General features: G+C 40.0%; 1 protein-coding gene across 1 annotated transcript in view; it reads left to right on the top strand.

Moving 5' to 3' along the window:
* The window catches only part of DDX10 (DEAD-box helicase 10), a 206,030-nt gene extending 190,901 nt beyond the window's left edge, over positions 1-15,129 (top strand). The window contains exons 17-18 of the mRNA XM_068930311.1: positions 203-336; positions 14,412-15,129. Coding sequence (XP_068786412.1) covers positions 203-336; positions 14,412-14,601 — 324 coding nt within the window. The 3' untranslated portion in view covers positions 14,602-15,129. The remainder of the gene's footprint in view (positions 1-202; positions 337-14,411) is intronic.
* Positions 15,130-20,680: the final 5,551 nt, after the last annotated feature.

Genomic DNA, 20,680 nt, shown 5'->3' with positions numbered 1-20,680 from the left:
TGCCTGTTGATTAGTTGCTGCCAAAACCTTTTGTAGCTTTGGTAGATTTAAGTTGGTAAGGTTGGGAAAGTAGTATTTGAACATATATCAGTGAGCTTTTTTGAACAATGTTGTTTTTGTTATGGCATCCTGCTCATGGGGTTGTGGGACGTAACGTGGACTCGTTTGTTTGTCTTGTAACTCTCCATTTGTCACGTTACAGGATGGAGTGGAAACAGTGGCCTTTCTTGGTCACAGTGGAAGTGAAGAAGAATTTGATCCAAGTACTCTTCCAGATCCTGATAAATACAAAGATTCTGACCAGGAGCGTGATTCAGAAAGCGAAGACAGCTACGGGTATGCCTTTTATTTTTTTCCATGATATATCAAGATATATTTATCTTTTCTATCCTCTCACTGCTCCAGAGGTTATCCCTGGAAGAGGTCTGGTTTAGCTCCTATTAAAGGAAGGACAGGAACTGTAGTTGTTCATATTTCTTCTTTTATCAAAACACATTTTGCACGTCCGTTTTGAAATGCTCATGCCTTTTTAAAACTACTTTGTTTAAAAACTCATTTTACAGTCATCTTCTTGCTTCAAGGGTTTAATATTTAAGAATTCACTTGCAAGCTAGGTACTGAACAGAAATCTCTGCTAAGGATATTATTTTCTTTTGTGAAGATGTATTACCAATATTTTTGAGTCCGTGTTGAAGGGATCTCAGTGAGACTATTCCACATGCAAAAATCTTGACTAATTCCCTGGGGGTTTCTTGTGTTTCAGAAATACATGTCTGTACTGTTCCATTACAGATTTTGTTTGGAAGGAAAATATTGAAGTCATATGAGGGTTTGGATGAGCCCTCTGTAACGGCACTATATTAAACAAATTTGTGCAAGGTGAAACATAAGTTGCATGATTCAGTGTTGCTCAGGTTCTTCAACAGCACAAATGAAGTGGAATCTAAGTTGCAACCACATGTGTAATAAAATTAACAATACTAAGCTTTTTATTGTAATTTAAAACAATATTTTTAATTATTTAGAAGGGGAGATTTTGTATGCTGTCATATAATGGAAAAGCACAGGGTGGGGCTGAGGATCCATAGCTGATGGCGATGTACTGCATTTTTAAACACGTACTGCAGGAAAGTCAGAGGACGTGTCCTGTGCGGTTTTTGTTATTCACTTCACAGCAACAAGTGGGCTATCCATGTGTTTCTGACAAACAGCCTATTGTGTAACAGATTCAGAAACAGGTCCACGCACTTAGTGCTGTTAAAGGGGAGTATAAACCTTTATTTTGCCCTCTTCTAGATGTCTAGTTTTATAACATCTCTTGCTTTTCAGGTCTGAATCAGCTAAGTCCTAGTGGCTAGATTGTCACAAGCTGCGATGTGACTGCACGGTGTAGGGGCGGTACCTAGGGCTGGGTGGTGTGACATGGATTTAAGCTCTGGATAACCCTGAGTAAAGAAGCTGGTGACTGTGTCCCCTCCAGCCTGCTCACCAGTGTGCTGGTCAGCCGAACTGACAAGGATGGGGAAACACATTGCCTTTTCTGAGCTGCGGTAAATTGCCTCCTCTTAGTGCAAGGGGGAGCAAGAGGGTAACTGTAACTGAGTTAAGAGTTTCCTCCCTTTTCCCTTCCCTGAGCTGGTTCAGTACCTCTGCTCCACGTAAAATGAGTGTCAAAACTGAGTGCACGGTGTAAAATAAATAAATAATAAAAAAGAAGGGCAGAAAATGAAAGAGACCCACGACTGTATAACAAGATTCTTCCAGTTTCTGCTGTATTTATGGCAGCTGGGCCTGCCCATTAGCTTTTAATGGGGGAAGCAAAATAATGATGTCAATGAAGTTAAGATTCGGCATTTATTGATGAGGGTTATATAAGAGGTTTTGTTGTTTGCTTTTCACGTGTTACTGGAGTTCTAATCTATCTATCTATACTTGATAAATGCGTTCTCTAGTGGTATTTTTATATTGCTTGGAGTGGAATGAGGTTAATGGAATGAAATTTTATTCTTGGCTTCCCCTAGATAACATCAGTAATATTGTTAATGTTATCTTTTACTATATGAGGTTGTGATCAGTAAAACCTGGATATAAGACAGAGATTTTAGAGCTGGAGAATTCTGTAAAACCCTGTTTTATTGGAAGAGATCATCTCTGTTTGTTTACTCAAATGCTGGCTGTGGGATGAGAACCAGCAGAAAAGTGAATTTTGGAATTGTGATTTATGCAGAACCCTAAATGAAGGCGCCGGGAGAAGTATCTTAGGATGCTAACGCTTGTCCGTCTAGGCCTGTAGTAGTGCAGGTTCCAGTGTTTTGCCGGTCGGAAGGTAAAGTGTGAGCTGAGGTCTGCAGTAGTGCTTTGCTGTAAGTGAAAGAGTAGAGGGGGCATCTTGAGATCAGCGGGTAAGGTTATCTGCAGTTTGTTTCTTGGAAGCACTAAAACCAAGGGTTTATTGAAAAAGTCTGAGGTAAAGCTGTGGTAAGCGGAGAGGCGCTGAAAACCACTTGTCTCGTTTATTAGCATATCACTTCACAAGGACAGATTCCTGGAATACTGGTAAGCTGGTGGGAAGGAGTTACCAGCAACCACGTACAGGAAGCCTGCTGTCATTGATGCTACCTGTTAAATATTTAGTAATATCAGGCATTTCCCAATTACTACTGAATTGTTGCATACTTTGTGCAGGAAAAAGGCAGTATTTTAATAGCACAATTCTTAAACAAATTTTAGCATTATTTTAACTCGTAGCCTTAGCTAGAAAAAGCTATCTTGACAAATACCATGGTTTCTAGCATAACTGTTTAGCAAGTATTTTGAAAACAGTCAGGGGACAGTCAGTTTAAAATTTTTGTTTCTGTCTAGTTTACTTCCAGTGCCATTGAAATAACCATTAATCTAGGGAAGATCACCTCGGCCGTTTTCTTTTTTTTTAATGTATTCAGACATCACTTTTTATATAGTCATTTCCCGTAAGCCGTCAGCTAGACTCAAGATTCGCTAAGCTTTTAGAATAAAAGTTGATAGAATTGGACAGTTTTTTGGCAGTGTTAATCAGTGTAAATTTTTTTGGAACAAGTAGCTGAGCGGCCCCTTGGAGTCAGAGTGTCAGCTCACGCGGAAAGTTAAGGACTAGGGCCTTGGTTAGCTCCCCTTCCTATGAAGTAGGATGGAAAAGAAAAAATATATTTCTCAGGAAAATATATTTTATCAGTTTAATAATAATAAGTTCTGATAAATTATTTTCATCAGCAAATCTCAAAGCACTTTACAAAGGAGGTCGTTCTCATTTTCATAGACGAAGTCCAGGACTGCGGGCTTACCACGCGCTCTGTCCACTGAACGTGCTGCATTGCCTTTACAACCACAACAGATCGTGTGCAGGAACTGACTTTAAAAATTTTTTTGTTACCTGTTTTTCAACATACTGTGTTTACTGATGTAAACTTAAGCCATGCAGACACATTTGAGTCCTTTTTGATTTTCCTTTTTATTGGTTTTGTTCTCACTTGAATTGCTTTTTTAGTGAATGTTTTCTTGGAGGTTTCAATGCCTGCAGTATTTCGGTTACATCAGAGAGATTAGTCTTGAATGTAATGTGGGCTACAGAGGGTAATTTTGAGCTGAAAAAGTAGATTATATATATGATCTAACTTGAGATATGTGGGTTTTTTTCTGCCATATATTAGGGCTGGTCAGGTTTGTATGTATTACTTTTATCGTAAACATATCATACTTTTAATTTAGTCAATGTACTTTAAATATGTTGTTTTGACTATGTTTGCGAGTGACTTTGGAACACACTACAATTGCCTGCTGCAGTACTGTCTACCTTGTGTCTGTGTATTTGAAATACAACTTAAATCTTAGGAGGGTTTTAGTTACGTAATTTTCTTTTTTTTAAATTGGGAACTTTGACTTGAGCTTTGCAAAGGATTGCTTATTTTAAAGGACAGGTTTTATTTGATCTTTGGAACCTAGCCGTGTGTGGAAGCTAATTGTCTAAAAATCATATTTCAGATACTGAATCTGAGAAGCCAAGGCACATCAAATAAAGCATGTTTTATATTATAATTCCTTTAAGATCATCATATATAGATGTAAGATTTTTAGATATTTGAAAATGTAGTGGAAAATCATTTTAAAATCTCATCACTATTCATTTCTTTAAATGGTGGTCTTGCAAAGAAATTGGTGCAGCATAAATTTTGTCCTAATTTTCACATGCAGTATCAGCACATTTTTGCCATGAAAACCCTGCTGACTTGGAAAATGACGTTTTTTAGCATTCATTTTTCTGACTGTGAAGTTGCTTAACTTGGTTTTGCTGCCTTGAGTGAAATATTTCTGTGTGAAGCTGTTGTGTGAGGTCTGTGCGTGCTAGGGGGTTACAATTTGCTTGGGTTATTTTTTTGCTGTGAGTTTTGGGATTTAAGCTTTCTCTGGGTAGTAGGAAGACGTTCCTGGGGTAGCAAACATCTCTCAGGAATGCTGTCACTTGAGGCTTCATAGCAACTTCAGGACACAGTGTTGGTCTCAGTTTGCCCAGACTTTTAGTTGACTTTTTAATAATAAGGGAGGTGCTTAACCTCCTTCAAAGGGATTGGAAAAGGTTTGTATTCATTCTTTCATCTTTACAAATTCAGACAGACTCCTTTCCTGCTTTTAAGTCTTGATTGTGTGTGCTGGAGGACTAGAACAGAGAGTACATATTCTCAGCCTTTTTGAAGAAGACAAGAGCCCTGAAATTTTGCGCACAAGTCAGATTGCTTCAGATTCCTCTCCAGCATTTAAGCTGAATGGAAGTTAACAAAATGATACATAAAGCAGTTTTGAGCAGCCTAGCCAAATGGGACATTTAGAGTTTTCTGGGGGGAGAGGCCACATGAGTTTAGGCACTGCTGTGATGGGAAAAGGACCGCAGATAAATGTGCATCATCTGAGACCACAACTTTGAGTTTATTATTGGCAGAGAAATCCAGAAGTAAATAGCAGAGAGACCAGATATAATTATTGTAGTGGGAAACAGGTCAGGAGTGGACTTGTAAGTCAGTGGTAAGGGTGGTAATTAAAACCCAGAAGTGGAAAGAATGGCCAGGGCAGGTATGCTAAAAGAGGAGGAGACTAGACATGTGTGAGATGCTCCCAGGGCAGGAGCAGAAAACAGTGGGGAATGACTAGATGCTGATAGATGGATTTGGAGCTGACAGAGTCCAGGACAAAACTAGATTTCTAGGAGCGCCTCAGTGGACTGCGTCAGCATTAAGAGCCACGGAGGGCTCTGGTGTGCAGGGCAACTTGTTGCCCTTAATCTAGTGCAGGCTTGAGCCTGCTCAGAAAACCGTAGTCATGTCTTTACAGGTTAATTAAATGAGGCCAGAATGCAGGCTTAAGCCCTGGCACATGACTGCCCGTATTGTTGATGGCTCTTTGGTGTGGTTTTGCACTGTACCAGAGAGCTCTCCTGGGCAAGGTCCCAGCATATTTTGGGATGGTAGGACAGGCCAAGGACAGTTCCACCTAGGTAGTATTGATGAAGCCACACTTTGTTGAGCTGTATAAAAAAGTTTAGCAGTATGCATGGGAGTTGTGTTACGTGACTTGCCTTTAGAGCTAGAGAACAGACCCTGTCCCATTTCTCTTTGCTAGTAAAGGTATTGTCAGCATGGAATCTGATTAGACCAGGGCAGCACAGTGCTAATAAAGCTGTGCAGCTTCTGTGATCGTGTTAGGACCTGCAGTCTTCCAGATAAACACATCAGTTCATTTTGAGCTGGCTGAAATAACTCCTGCCATGATATCCCCTGCAAAGTGTGGCTAGGTAGGTCCTAGACCTCTGAGGTGGACTGGAGGCTGTAGGCTTAGGTCTGTGCATTCAGTAGGAGCCTTTTGTGGAAGCCGTTGCAAGTGAATGGGGAAGTTGAACTGAAGGAAAGTAATTCAGAGCTAGAAAAAGAGGAGATCAAGAAAACAAAATGAATTGTAATGACAAATAAGCCTAGGGGTAAAGGAAAGTGGTAGCTGAAGAGGCTGGTGAGCATGAGCCCGTGGAGAAGCAGTATTAATTTTGTGCAGGGGAGGAAAGAGGTGGGAGGAATGTATGCACAGAGGGAGGAAGGAGGATAATGGGGATCTGGTGGGACGAGAAGAATAAGAGATCAGGCAAGAAATCTTGATATCAGTGGGGAGGAGGGAGCTCTAATAAATCGACACTACCGCCTCATACACCTCCCTTCATTCAGCCACTGAATTATATAGTGAGTCACTCTAGGGGCTGGGAAATATTAAGGTAATAATTTTATCAAAAGCAAATCAGCTGAGAGTTGTATACAGTGAAATTAGGCTTTGAAATTAGAAAAATACAACTCTATTCTGTTTTAGTTTTTCAACATTCTGAGTTTTTGCCCAAAGTATTGGAAGAAAATGGAAATACATTGGGCAGCACCAGCTGCTACTTGCTTTAAAGGAAAAAATGCTTTTAAAAGGGCTAATTCAAAGCAGGTGCGTGACACCTAGGGCATCATCCTTCAACAGTCTTTAAAAGCAGACCATCTGTCCATAGTTTAAGAAGTCAAGAAAATTGTTCATCTGTTCTCTTCCCCTTAGTATTTTTTTTTAAACTGGGGAAGCTATACAAATCATGAGCTAAATTTGCCTTTGAATAAAATTCCCTTCCAGCCATACCTCTACAAGCTGAGTAATTAATGACTCCAAGCATGTAATATGAGATTAAGTTTTGTATATCTTGCAACATTCATCATATTTGGTTTAAGGCTATCAAGGTAAATTGTTAATGAGGTGAAAAATTTAAATGTATCGAATAGGGTGAAGGAGAAGCAGCTGGATTTTCTAGATATTCCTGTTGCAGGCAAATTGAATTTCTGATATTTCTAATCCTTAAACCTCTTTAAATAAAAATGTTGAAGAAGAACAAAGTTCTGATTGGCCTCATCATTGGTCTTCCTTAAACCTTTATGAGGTGCAACTGATTATATTAGCTTTTTTTTTTAGGTCTGCGTGGAAAAGGTCTTGGTCTTGAGGGGAAAGGAAAAATGCTCTAAAACTTTCTTTTGTGATTTTATGGCCTGGTCACTAGCCGACAGGTGTGCAGGTCAGCAGTCACCCTGCTGAGTTATGTAGCTTTCTTTATTTTTGAAAATTCTGGATAAATTGCAGTTTCTTATACCTTCTTTAATACCTTAAACCTGGATGCTGATGTTGACCTGCTAAGTTTTATGTGATTCTTGATGCAATTGGCGTTACATTTTCTTTCAAGATGATTTATCTGCAGGTTACGGTGATCCCTCTAAAACATATTATTCAGGCCACATCTGCGACGTTATGAAGGCCTTAACTTAATGTTCTGGTGGCCAGAAAAAACACTGTAAGAAAGACCTAGTAAAGGTTTATCTTTAAGGCTGTACAACTGTAAAGCGCTCATGGAGTAGAGGAGTCTTCGTATTTCCCTTCCCCTGAAACAGTTGCACAAAAATAACTTGTTTGTTGTTTTCTTGTCCCCAACCAACGCTGTCCATTGGAATATCTGAATTACTTCATTCATTTTTTTGAATATATAAGTTAAAGGTGTCTTTCCACATTTTAATAGAAATTGTAAAAATTTTAGGTTAGTTAAGAAAGAAGGCTTGCAATTACAGAAGGAATCTATCTGAATACTGTATCACTGTTTTATCATGGTTTTTCCTTCATTTCAACCCATTCAGAGCTGCTTTTTCCTAATTAAGAAAAGGAAACTTGATATATTTACGTTATTGATTGTGTAAGTGTTGTTTCATGTACAGTTACGCTAAATATATGCTTAGTTTCACCCAAGGCTAATCTGTTTTATCAGGCTATTCTTTAGTGTTAGGGATCTTTCCAGGGACACTTTTTTCATGATTTAGACTTTACAATATATATATTTTTATATCAGATCTATTGTTGACAGCTGAATGATTGATTATGGAGCACATTTTTTTAATTACCTTAAAAAAAAAAAAAAGTATGATGTGATCGTATCCCTGGTCAGAAAAGGCACGTTATTATTCTTCCTACTGCATATCAAATATTCTGTTTTTTTAAAATTTTTTTGAGAAAGAGACTTAATGTAAATGTTTGCACTGTCAAAAGAAATTTTACATAACCTACCTACTTAAAGTCATAGCTAGAAGGGTGTTCAGCTGCTCCCTTAAGAACAAACGTTCTCCTATTGTGTTTGGTGACTGCACGCTGGCTGTAAGTAATATGCCTCATGTGAGCGAAGAAGTAACAATCACTGTTTAAAACAGGTGTTATAGGGTTCTTCAGAATATGGTATTTGACCTGTATTTTGAGTTGAAATGTACAGAGATAGAGAATACAAAGTGAGTAAGAGGAAAATGAAAGATCCAAAAACATATTAGAAGAAGGGAGGTTTGGAGGAAAAGAGAAGATGCGCAAAGGCAAAAATCTGTATGCAGCCTATGGCTTTTTCTTACTAAGACTGAGTAGAGAAGGTGACGTCCTTGCTTGTAAACTTCATCTATTTGTGATGTTCTTAGTTTTAAAAGGATGTTGCGGAATGGGGATAAAGCTGAAAATAATGTATAAGATCTGGAAACCTCACTTCATATTAAGTTTTAAGCTGCAGTCTTTTTAGTTTATCTGGGAGAAGTGTGAGAGGTTATCTGATTGTTGTTTAGAAGGATCTATAGGGAAAGAAGCCTTTCAATACTTGAAAAGTATTTGACATGTAAATACGTAATATGTTTCAGTAGCTGGAGGTTGAACAAACACAGATCAGAAATTAGGTGATTTTTTTTTTAAAACAGTTATGAAATGTTCGATTGCTGTTGAAAGAGATGTGATATTCTTCTGCCCTGCAAGTCTTTAGAATAGCTGTGCTCTAGCTCACTATAACAGATGGACGTTCTCCTGGGAAATATGCTCTAGGTGACCCTGCTTGAGCAGGGAGGTTGGACTAGATGATCTCCAGAGGTCCCTTCCAACCTAAACGATTCTGTGATTTTGTGATAGAAAATCTCCTAGTGAAGCTCTGTAACCTATACTGTGCTGAAGGCCAGCCTAGGTTCTTCCTGTGCTTCCTATAAACCTGTTGGCCAGAGAAATTATCTAAAGAAAAGAGATGTAGTATTTCATCAACCAGTTGTCAACAAGTTATTTGCATGAATGGAGGAGAAATGGGAAGAGTATTTGGTCAAACTGTGGCTCAAAAGTGAACCACCAATTGAAGGATGATGGTAGTCACAAGAATGAGAAGGAGAGAAACAGACTGGAAGAATGCCAGTGTCAGATAAACCCTAGGGGGAGCAGATGGACACACGGGATACATAGATGGTTTAATAGTTTCTCCAAAGGCAACAGCACATTTCAGAGAATGTGGAGCCTCCAACATACAACAAATGAAACGGTGCGAGTGTAGCCATGGTCACCTCCAGTTGGAGCAGTTTCAACCCAGGGCAGTGATAATTTGATCCATTAATCAAGCCCCGAATGATTTCAGTTTTCAGACTGATGTGTTAAGGTAAAATTGTTTTGCCTGGATACACTGAATGAAAACTCCAGTGGTCTCAGGTGGGTCAGATATTGCTGCGCTGTGGTCAGCAATGTCTGTGGCAGGAATAGGGAAGAAAAGGGCTCTTAGAGCTTCAGACAACTGATTTTTATCTACTACTGCATATCTGCTAGAGCCTTTAGAAAATAAATGCGTCCTTGGAGCAGAAGCAAGATGTTGATTGTGGGGTAGGTCTCCTTTTCCCATCAAAGTTATACTACCCATGCAATAATAAGAAATATTAAACATACTGTCTTGCTGGTCTGGTTTCCACTTGAATATTTGTTCTTTTTCCGGACTGTGGTACTTCAGCTCCAAGACAGACTCGTCTTGTCTTTTGCTTTTAGGGCAATTGCACTTGTATTTCATTACAGGTAGATTAATCTTCCCTTTCCTGCAACTGTTTTTGTAAATCTAGTTTTAGTGCAGTTTTGATTTACATCAGAGAAATGGCCAGTAAAGGGAATAACACAACACAATATATTTTCATTACCATTTCTATGTGCTGTAGCATTCTGACAGCAAGTTAGAAAGAAGCTGCACTGGGCTTTATGGAAGGGATGGTAGTAATTAATCTTCATTAGGATTGCTGCCATGGCCTTGTGAATTAAAATTTATTACGTGAAAGGAGGTTTGTGGCACAACATGTTTGATTAGCAAAATGCCAATATTTAAGGGATAAATTATTCCTAACTTTTCTGAACTGTATTTTATTAGTAGATTCATTCATTATTCATGCACGTTTCTTTGAGAAAGAGCTCGTGAACTACATTACAGTCTGGAAACTCAATCTATGGACTGCAATACAATGACAAGGGCAGTTTGTTTCAGTGCAGTGTTGGTAAGTCTAGATGGCAAAGCATGCTCTGATAAATGTTAACTGAAACAGCCTGCGGTCTAGAGGTCTTGGAGTATCATGTTGTATGAAAAGCAGTGAAGTGGCTCAAGATCTGTGTGGTGTAACATCTCAGATGACTGACTCAAAAGCACTAAATGGCTGACTCAAAAGCACTTGAAAGCTAAACGTTTAGGACATGCTGCGAACACTCCTCAAAACACACTGTAAGACTGTTTATTATTAAGAGAGTTTCCTGGTGTATTGCTGTCAAGGTCATAGTTAAATCTCCTGCTTCCCAGATACCGTTCATTTTTGCTGCCATTTATTTCAGAGACGGGATGCATAAACTGTACTTTGTATTTCCGCAATAAAAATTATCTGTCAAATGGTAGTGCTTTCTGTTGTTGTTACAGCTGTGTAAATGGTGGCCACGGAAATTATTGTGTGTGTTGATGAAGTCGGCTGTTCGTACCTCATCGTGTATGTAAACACAGCCAGCCACAGTAAAGCATGCCGTCAGGCAGCTTCAGACTGTGGGAGTAGTTCAGGCTACAGCAGCAGCGAGAAGCTGGGTTGCACCAGATGGTACGAGGAAGGACTTGTAATCCAGCTGCACATGCCACTTCTAGATGTTATAAATAGGAAAGGAAGAGACACGCTGGTTTTGGTTGGGATCCCTCTGAATTGTGAGTTTGCCTTCTAACTACGTTTTTTATGTTAGAAAATAATTCGCCTGAGAATTACCCTATTTTGTTTTGGCTGTCGCAGTGGATGGCAGCCAGTAGCGTGCGTGCGAGGAGGGGTGGGCACTGACCAATGATGAAAAGGTTTGCTCTTCAGGGCGTGCTGACAGCCCTTCAGTCAGCAGAGCCCAAAGAGGAATTCATTTGGCAATTCCAGGTGCATAAGTCACCCCAGTAGAGCTGCTTTCACAGGCTCTGCTTTTTTACGTGTGCACCTGGGCATTGCACCTATTACACTTCCTCCCCCAAAACTTTCTGTCTGAACGCTTAAGGAGAAGCACCCAGAGGGTGTGAGGCGTGCACCTTGCCCTCCTGGTGTGAGCCGTCTTGCTTGGCAATACCCGGCTTCCTTTTTAAACCACCATTCTCACCTTCTCCTCCACAGTTTCCTGTATCTCCTATCGTTTTGCTTTGACTTTTTGTGCTTCGTTCAAAGCCTCTGTTTCTCTTCATCATGCAATAGCTTTTTTACCATATTATCTTTTCTGTTGCTTCCTGTCTTACGCATTCCTCCTTATTCCCTTCTCAAACTTACTGCCTAGCAAGGGTCAAATTAGTGTGAAAATATGCCTACTGCCGACATGCAGATACGTCTTCAGTACGCACTATTAATCTAGCAACGTGACGCCTTAGTAATAATAAGAGACAGCTTGACTCAGCATAACCTTCCCACAAAGCTTATGATGGGAGTTCTTGTGTTGCAGGCCTTCTGTTTGTGGGAAAAAATAGAAACCTCACGGTTCCTTCTGATTGCTTTATGCTTAAATTTTATACCTTACAAACATCTGGGCCTATGGTCACCTGAAACTCCACAGTGAAGTGCTAGTTTTTATTATTTAAAGTCTGCTGTTCTGTAATTTGTAAGGTTTCTGCGTTGTTTTGGTTGCTTGGATTGTTGTGCACTCGTGTCCCAGGTGAAGCATTAGTTGACTCCAAATGCAGGCTGAGCTTCGGAGTCCAGCCGCCTGCTGGGAGTAATTGGCTCTTTTGCAAGCAAGCTAAGAATGCTTTTATTTGATGAAGTTTCAGCCTTGTGCTTTTAAAGTGAACCCTCGTAATCTGTCCTGGTCAAAGAGAACCGTGTGAAGCTGCAGCCCGAACACACGCTGGCCACCTGCAAAGGGAGTCGTCGCGATTTACAGTATTTTCATATACTGTCAGTATCGCTTTAATATTTTTGAACTATTTTAAGCCCTGCAGAGAGAAATCACAATCCCTGTCCCAGAAAAGCAATAAAATAGGTATTGGTAGCAAACGCTGAAAAACCAGCCCATGCAATTGATAGCTCAAAAATGGCAAGATGCTGTATTGTTTGAAATGTCGTTTCGTGAAAAGTATTTAATGTGCAGGCATCAGGTGTTGCTTTACACTGTTTCTGCTGGATGGGCAGGGGAAGAACAAGATAAAACTAGGGATTTTAGTTCATCTCTGGGAATATTAGGGGCATCTCAATGGTTTTTCCTCCTCTCTCTGTTGTAATGAGTAGGCAGTAGGCACTGCTCCTATATGAAAGGGGGGGGGATGGAAGAGAGAGACAGGCAGGTTACGTGTCCGCAGTGTTGGTGCAAGGCTGCCCAAACTAACGCTCCTCCCTTGTCTTCGTGGCGAAGCAGCCAGAAGGTGCAGTGACAGCTTCTAAACAAGCTAGAAAAAAGGGAGGAAATTTTGTACTGCTAGTGATTCTCCGAGAGCAATTAGGAAAATCTTGAAAACTGCCATGTTCTGAGCTGCTTTGTGCATAACTCTGTTTTTCAGCAAGTTATGAAAGCAGTATTTCACACGCTGGTAATTAGTTCTGTTAATGGAAAAAAACAAGGTGGCCAGGTAAAGTTGGTTTGTATTGGGCATTAGGTTCATGTACCGTATTGGTTTAGAGCACAGCGTTCACCAGTTTAAGCTGTTAGTAGTAACTGCTGTTTGTAATCGTTAAATCTCTAAATCAGTATTTCCCAATGAAAAAATTCCCAAACGTGATATTTACACTTAAGTTATTGCAAGTGTTATTGCAATTTTAAAAGCTTTTGTTGAAGCATTTTTTGAAGAAAATTGAATTTTCTGTGAACGCTTTCTGGGAAATTTGCCAAGTTTTAATTGAAAATTTGAATTTAAAAATCTAGTTTAAAAAGCCTAGACTCAGTCTTTGAAATTTGGGTTTTCTTTTTCCTGTATTGTTTAAAATACAAACATGGGAAGTGAGAATGCCATCTCATTTCAGCTGTCTTGTTTGGAGGGAGTACTTTGAGGGGGGGGTTACGGTATGATTTGGGGGAGACGGGTTTGAATTTCCATTCTTCCGTACAGCGTAGGAAACCCGGGTCTGTATAACCTGTTAAACAGATGTAGTCAAGATTACTTAAAACAATTTTTTTTTATATGTCAGGACAAAAACTGTGCAAAGAAACTGCAGGCAAAGATGACAAAACTGTCCTCGTGCCGGTGGCGTTGCTGGCTGGCGTCGCCGGAGGGGGTGGGAGCGCGGCTGCCTCGCAGGAGCCCCGCGCCGGACCCGCCAGCCCCGGCACGGGCACCAGGGCAGGGCTCGCCGCCTTCCGTGGCTGCTGTTTGGCTGTGTGACAGAAGTCAAAGTAATAAAACAGATACACAACCGTTTCAGCTAGATTTAAGGCTGCAGAAGGCAATTCATTCGAGTCTTACAAAGGCAGCAAGAGAAATAGAAATTCACCAGGGGGAAAAAATGGGTTTAGGTTTGTGTCTTCCTCTCAGGGCAAGACATAATTCATAACTTACCAGGACTTATTTTGAAGGAAGGAGGAAGAAAGGCTTGAAATGAGGTGGACCCAAATCAAAACTTAAATCTGTAATAATAAGTGTAGCCAATGGAATGACAGTTCTCATATTTTTATTTTTGTTGCGTATTTATTTTAGACGTGATGCTGAATGCATGTCAAGTCAACTCACATATATTACTGGATGAGTTTTGTCAAGTTGTCTGTCACTATATAAGGCAACAAATACTGAGTAAAGCTGATATCAGTATCCTGATATACTGTAATCAATTAAGACAGCAGAATAGCCACCAGTGCCTCAGCCTGAAAGCAGTTCTAATTTAGACATTTAGAGTTCATCTGCTCGTATTGCTTTAGCCTTCCGAATTGTAATTTTATTTCTTTTATCTTGACATAAATTTGCCTTGTTTAAATTGTTTGATTGCATGATTTATTTCTTTTATCTTGACATAAATTTGCCTTGTTTAAATTGTTTGATTGCATGATGATATCGATTGCCACAGTTGTTGATAAGAGTAATTGATTTGTTTCTGCAGTGAACCTGAGGAGAGGAGTGGAAGAGAGAAAAGAAGCTGTAGTAACAGCAGTGCAGCAGAAGAGCCGCCACTGAAAAGAAAGAAGGCTAAATTGAGCCATGAGGAAGACCCCTTTATGCCATTAGATACTGGGCTTTCCCTGGCAGAGGATGAAGAGCTTGTGCTACATCTGCTCAACAGTAATAGCTAATAATTTTCCTGCAAGTTTTCTTTTCTGGGACATCTTCACTCTTTTGTCAGTAATCTGCGCAAGAGCAGTTTGGCATCTGGGGAGACGGGTACCAGTGGACGGAGATAAATGAGCTCATGGACAACGAGCTTGCCTCTCATCAGCTCGTAGATTATAGACAAGGTTTAGCTGTTCCGTGAACATATTAGGATATGTCGTTTTGATTTATAAGGATTTCTAAAGCAACTTTCCAAACGAAATCCGCAGATGACATTTTACAGTATAACATTTATAATTGGAGCCCTCCAGGTTTTGAAGAAATCATCATTTTTAAAATTCTAATGTTACTTTAAATAAAAACAGGATGTGCCCTTTTTGGATGTGCCCTTTGTTATCTTAGAAGATAAATATATGCTAGAATTATCAAAGAAGAAATGCTATTGGCAGCTCAAATCATACTACTTAAAAATAAGATGCATTTTTTTCTTCTGTGTATCATGCACATATGTTTAAAATATTTTATTAAAAAGCCTGAAGCTTTGGTATAAACTTTGTCTCTTTCAGCTTTGTTATGAAAGCAAGTTATTCTTCCAGACAGCTATCATTTCTCCTATAATTCTGTCACCTGTGTTGGGCAATTCAGAAACCACTTTTATAAGCTAAAACTTTGATTCTTGGGTTTTGATTTTGAATCCTATATAGATCAGTATGCAGTGAGGCCATGAACAGTACAGCATAATACTGCCTGATAAAATTGGTTACAAGGTACAGTTTTTGTGGCAGGAGTCCCTGAAAGATTGGAAACCAGGATTTTCTGTTATAACCAAATATAACAAAGAAAAGAGTATTTACCTTTGTTTTCTAGCATATTTTACATCCCATCAAATCCTGCAGTTTCTTGCAGATTTTGTGCATGCTTTCCCATAAGCTCTGCACTGTGATAAGAGCAATGAGACATATCATGTGCTGGCCCTTTCCTGCAGGTGTTTTGAACTCTTTGGAGGCTTTCTGGTGTGCAAATACAAAAACAGGAAAAAATGGAGCTGTGAGGAGACAATGAAGCTCCTTTCGAACATATGACATGAGGCAGCGTAGTCGCCTGGATTTCTCTAAAGAAATCTGGCGTACGTAATTCAGCCATTAATGTGTTGCTTATTTAAATTTAAAAGTGATGATTTAATGAATTTATTTTTCAGTTCTGGTTGGGTCTTGAAACGTTTGCATCACTGAATGCTTCCGCATATGTGGAATTAGCATCGGATTCTGTTGTGTGCCTTTTGCATCAGAACTCACAGAGGGTTTTGGTTTTATCACTCTGGCTCCTACTTACGCAAGGATGCCCTGGAACAAGGGACTACCTGACACCTGAGGAAACCTCCACAATATTGGCCCATCATTCAGAAGAAAGCATGATAAACCATTGCAGACAATATGGAGAATGATCAAAACTGCTGAGTGTTTTGCAAAGTTAAGAAGTGAGCTAGGTAAGAGGAAGGCTGCTGTGTGAGAGAACAAAGGAGAGCAGGCAAATCCAATGTTTTGCTTGTAGACACAGTTTTGTTGACAGCAAACAGACATGCAAAGTGATGATTGTCTGTTTTCAGCAGACTTGTATCTTAGTGAAGTTTACATGGTAAATTACAGTGCAAAAAGTAAAACACTGCATAGATATAAATGCCTGTGGGCTTTCACCCATTGCTGTTGCTATTCTTTAGCAAATCAAGAAGTATAGATTGTCTGGAGAAGCTTGCGTACCAGTGGTCTTCCTTCACGAAGAAGGCTCTGATGTGAAGCTGTCGTGATCGTACTTACCCTTCGTCATCTGAACAGCTGCAATGACTGTGATGAGCAATGTCAACAAATGACTCTGTACTGAAATAACGTTGACCCTGGCTCAGGAATTGTGAATGAAGGTGATAAGCTCACCAAATCGACGCAGGGAGCATCAACAGCAGGGAGCTTTTCAAAGGTGAGCTGGGTGAGGATGATAATACAGCGGGATATAGCCTGTCTTGTTCAGATGGATTCATGGATCCAGAGTGTACTTGGTGTGGTAGTGAGATGGTTTGTCTGTCACCAGAGTGTGCCAAGTCAAATGTTTGCTCTGAGAGGCTTTAACATAGTTTGTTGGAGGAAAGAAAGTGTAGTGAGCAAAGATTTACCATTTTGTACTGAAACATCCATATTCATTTTCTTGCCTTGCATGGGAGAGAGAGAAACGTTCTTACTCGGTAAACAGAGTAAAAAATAGGTTTACGTATATTGGAAGAACTGTACTGCATTTTTGTTTTTGCAATGCTTTCATTATCGGCATAAAACTATTTTCCAGTTGCTCTTACTTTTGTATTTCTAGGTAATGTAGTTGGCAATGCATTTGTATTGTCTGATGTGGAGTGATACTTTTTGAGCCCTCACTAAGTTTGCCCAGCTACTTGAAATGTACCTGTCCTTGAAGAGGAGAAATTTGTTATCTAGAGTACTTACAAGAGTGGAGTCCTGTGAAAAAATGGGGGAAGAAGCTTGCGGCAGATGCTTCATGCTATGAGTGTGCCCCAAATTTGGGAAGTGCTAAATGCACTATAAAAAGTGAAAAAAACAGGATTCAGCATTTTGAGGCAATGGCTGTGGTTCTGGGTTGTCATTCCCCTCATTCGTAGGTCTGGGTTAAGAGGTTCCTACCCAGCTCTGCTTATAGCTGTGTTTCTGAAGTGAGAAAAAGTTACGCGTGCTCCTAAATCACATGTGCTTTAACAGGAGTAGCCTCCTCCTTGGCTTCCGAATGGGTGCAGCAGTGCCGAGTGCTGCGAGGGCACCCAGGGCTGCAGGACAGGGTGGCAGGCCCCCACTCGCCTCAGCTGCAGCGCCCACCAGCTTGAGACAGAGGGGAAGGATGGCTGCTCCTGTGGGAGCAGTAACAAGCTCCAGGTTTGGAAGGCTGCTGGCCTGGAGAAATTGTCTTGAATCATCAAGCAGGAAATCTTGTTTTAAATAATGGATTTTCATGATGTTTTGCATTTTTACTTAATGATTGATTTCCTTCTGCTGCTAGAATGGTTCCAGTGTCTTGATTTATACCTAGGTATATAGAGTTCAGACTAAATCTAGTACATTTAAACTAATTCTGAGGATTTATATTACACAGGTATGGGGCGGTATAGTGTAGCAGGCATTTATTCCGAGTCTTCAGTTTTCTGAGTGTTGCATAGAAAATAATTGAGTCCTTTGTTTAGTGAATAATTTATTACTCACAATTTGTTTCAAGCCTCTTTTAGATGGAAAGTGCAAATCAGTTAAAAGTCCATATGACACCATTTAAAAGCTGTTTTTTAAGATTAGTTTAATAGAGTGACACTAAATGAGCTTGCTACAGAAGACATGCAACTTACAGTATTTCCATGAGGCATTGTTGCAAAGATGCTTCCCTGCCTCAGCACTGTAGAAATTTCTGTTAGGTATTCATCTGCACTTTGTCAAGAGCTGATTGCTGCAGCATATTAAATTGAATGAAGAGTATGAGAAATTTAGGCTCTAACATAGGTGGTTGCAAATTAATATTTAACATTTTAAAATGAGTTTATTTTCTCTTAAACATGAATAGAAATAGTAATTTTTATTCTTCCTGCAACTGATCTGAGTCCAACTAGAATATTGACTGCTATGTCCTGCTCTCTGGCCAGCCTCGCCTCCCGAAAGGAAAGAAATGCCTGAAGCAAAACATTAAAAAACAGAGAGCTGTAGTAGGGAACATTCAATTCAGAATATATAAAACGGTGCAAGGTCTGAAGATAGGAACCTGCAGGGTGAGTTCACTATATTCTGGTTGCAAAAGGGTATTTTTGCAAAAGAGTTGCAAAGTTTTTTTTTTTTTTTCCTTACCATGCTACTCTTTATTTTGACCTCATTGATGCTCGTTTCTTGTGAGAGAAGGCTGATTACGCCTTGAAGCGGGAATGGTAAGCTAGAGTGGGCCCTTGCTGCAGAAATAGCCACTGCCGTTAAGTGAGTTGCTGGTTTACTGCCCCTGCAGAAACCTTCTTCCAAAGTAGTAACCTGAGCCTTGAAAGCACAATTTAGATTAAGCTGGTTGATTCTGTGCTGAGAGAGGGACCCCTGTCCCTCCACTCGGCTAACTCGGCAGGAGCTGGTCGAAGAGCAGTGGCGTCTTCTGCTGCTGCAGCCAAATTGCTGTTGGTTTGACGGAGACCTTAGCCAAACCTTGAACCTGCATGCTTGCGCGCATCCTAACTCCAAGAGAACTAAAATTTCCAATCAATAGTTTTAATAAGAAAAGGCTATTACCCTATCTTTTTGGCCATCTTTCATTAAATTTCTTGGTTTTATTGCTGCTTTCTGCTCTGGTTTGCAGCTTCTTTGAATTTAGTTTCGTCCTTTCAGATTAATTATTTATTCTCAGAAGGATCAGCAAGTTTTATCTTTAAAAATTGTAACTAGATGCCAGCCAAAGGCAATGTCATCTTCTTTGTAGATCATAAAATTTGCTGTAAAGACTTAGTCCCCAAACTTTCAAGGCAAAGGAGTCAGTTAAGAACAACAAATTAGCAAGGCTAATGCAAACAGAGAATTTTTTCAGACCTGTTAGGAGATGGTGCTATGATTTATCAGTAGGGAGAAGTTGATTTGCTCTGAGAATTCGCAGTGCGTTGCCTGTTCATGTCCACGCCTGGCTGGAAGCCTTCTTTTGCAAAGAAAACTATTCATCAGATTCAGTCACGTTAAAATGATTGCTTAAATTACACAGGGCTGGCTACCAGATAACAGATTACCCAGGAGTGGAATCTCTTGGGTAGATGCTATCTTTTGGTTTTGCACATCGTCTAAGGTTTGTTTTGTCCATAAAATATAGATAAGTTTAAACCAAATTAGTTTTGTTGAGCAATATTTGAAATCCTTGCAATTTGAGAAGGAGCCTTGGTGAGATTTTAGCTGCATTAAAAGAAAACCAGCGAGCATAGTTCTAGTCATGTGTGGGATCCTGAAGTAAGATAACGTTCCTGGCTATGGCCTTTCTGGTGCTACAGCATGATAGTTTTTTGCTACCACTGCACTGAGCACAGTTTATATTTAACTGAAAATTTTACCAGGCCTTAAGGGAAAACATTAGGTTTTGTTTTTAAAATAACTTTGTGTTCCCGTCTTACAAGTCACATAATAACGTGGGAACCGTTTCTCCTAGCAATGAGGCTATTCCAGCAAGCACTCAATTGCCCTGAAAGATTTGCTAATGTATTTCAAGCTGATGCACTGCCTTGTCAATGGAGGGGCTGCTCCCAGGCACGCAAGCGTGCCTGGCCTTGGGGCTTGTCCTGGATCCGGCAGCAGCGGTGTGAGCTCTGCCCTGGCTTCCCAGCACAGCCTGATGCAGTGCTTGAAGCTTTGCAGTTACCCCTGTCCTCTCCTAAGTATTTTCTTTCAAGAGTAAAATGAGAGGTGGAAAAAACATTTCCTAAACCATTCATAGAGCCATGGAAAACTGCCAATGTAAATAAAGAACGTCTTTTTTGACTAAGGTGGCAAAACCTATGAGACGAGTCAGTTTTAAGTATGAAAATCAAGTTTGCTCTTTAGTTATAATTGTATTGTAGCTGGCTACCAGGGCTGTGCCTATATCCACACCCGGTACGCTTAAATCATTAATTCATGGGGTGGTGCAGGATCTCCCCAGGCAGTCAGGACTGACTTGAGACAAGGGATCTACTTGAAACAGGGCAATTGACTGAACCTTCACAAATACCTTCAGTATTTGACTGACTGAATTTTGGACAGTTCTAGAAATTTTCCCTGAGGCAAATCCCGCTGTGTCTGGTCCAATTTGTATGCCTAAATGTGTTGATGAGCGTCCTGGGTGAAGTGTCCCAGAGACTTGCCTAGGTCATTGTGCATAGATTAGACATTTGTAAATAGTCAATAGCAACTGTTCCTGCAGAAATGGTCACACAGGACAGCCTTTTCTATGTAGTTGAGATATTTAAGAGATATTTTGTTTATAGTTAGAGTAAATCAATAGCAACATATTATGCGTGTGGTGGGATGGTCGGGTAGGACCATGGCCAGCTGGATTGCAAGAACTGAACAAAACAGC

This window comes from Struthio camelus, chromosome 1 (genome assembly GCF_040807025.1).
Source record: "Struthio camelus isolate bStrCam1 chromosome 1, bStrCam1.hap1, whole genome shotgun sequence".
Taxonomy (NCBI): domain Eukaryota; kingdom Metazoa; phylum Chordata; class Aves; order Struthioniformes; family Struthionidae; genus Struthio; species Struthio camelus.
Note: the sequence above shows the minus strand (reverse complement) of the source record. Positions and strands in the feature narration are given on the sequence as shown.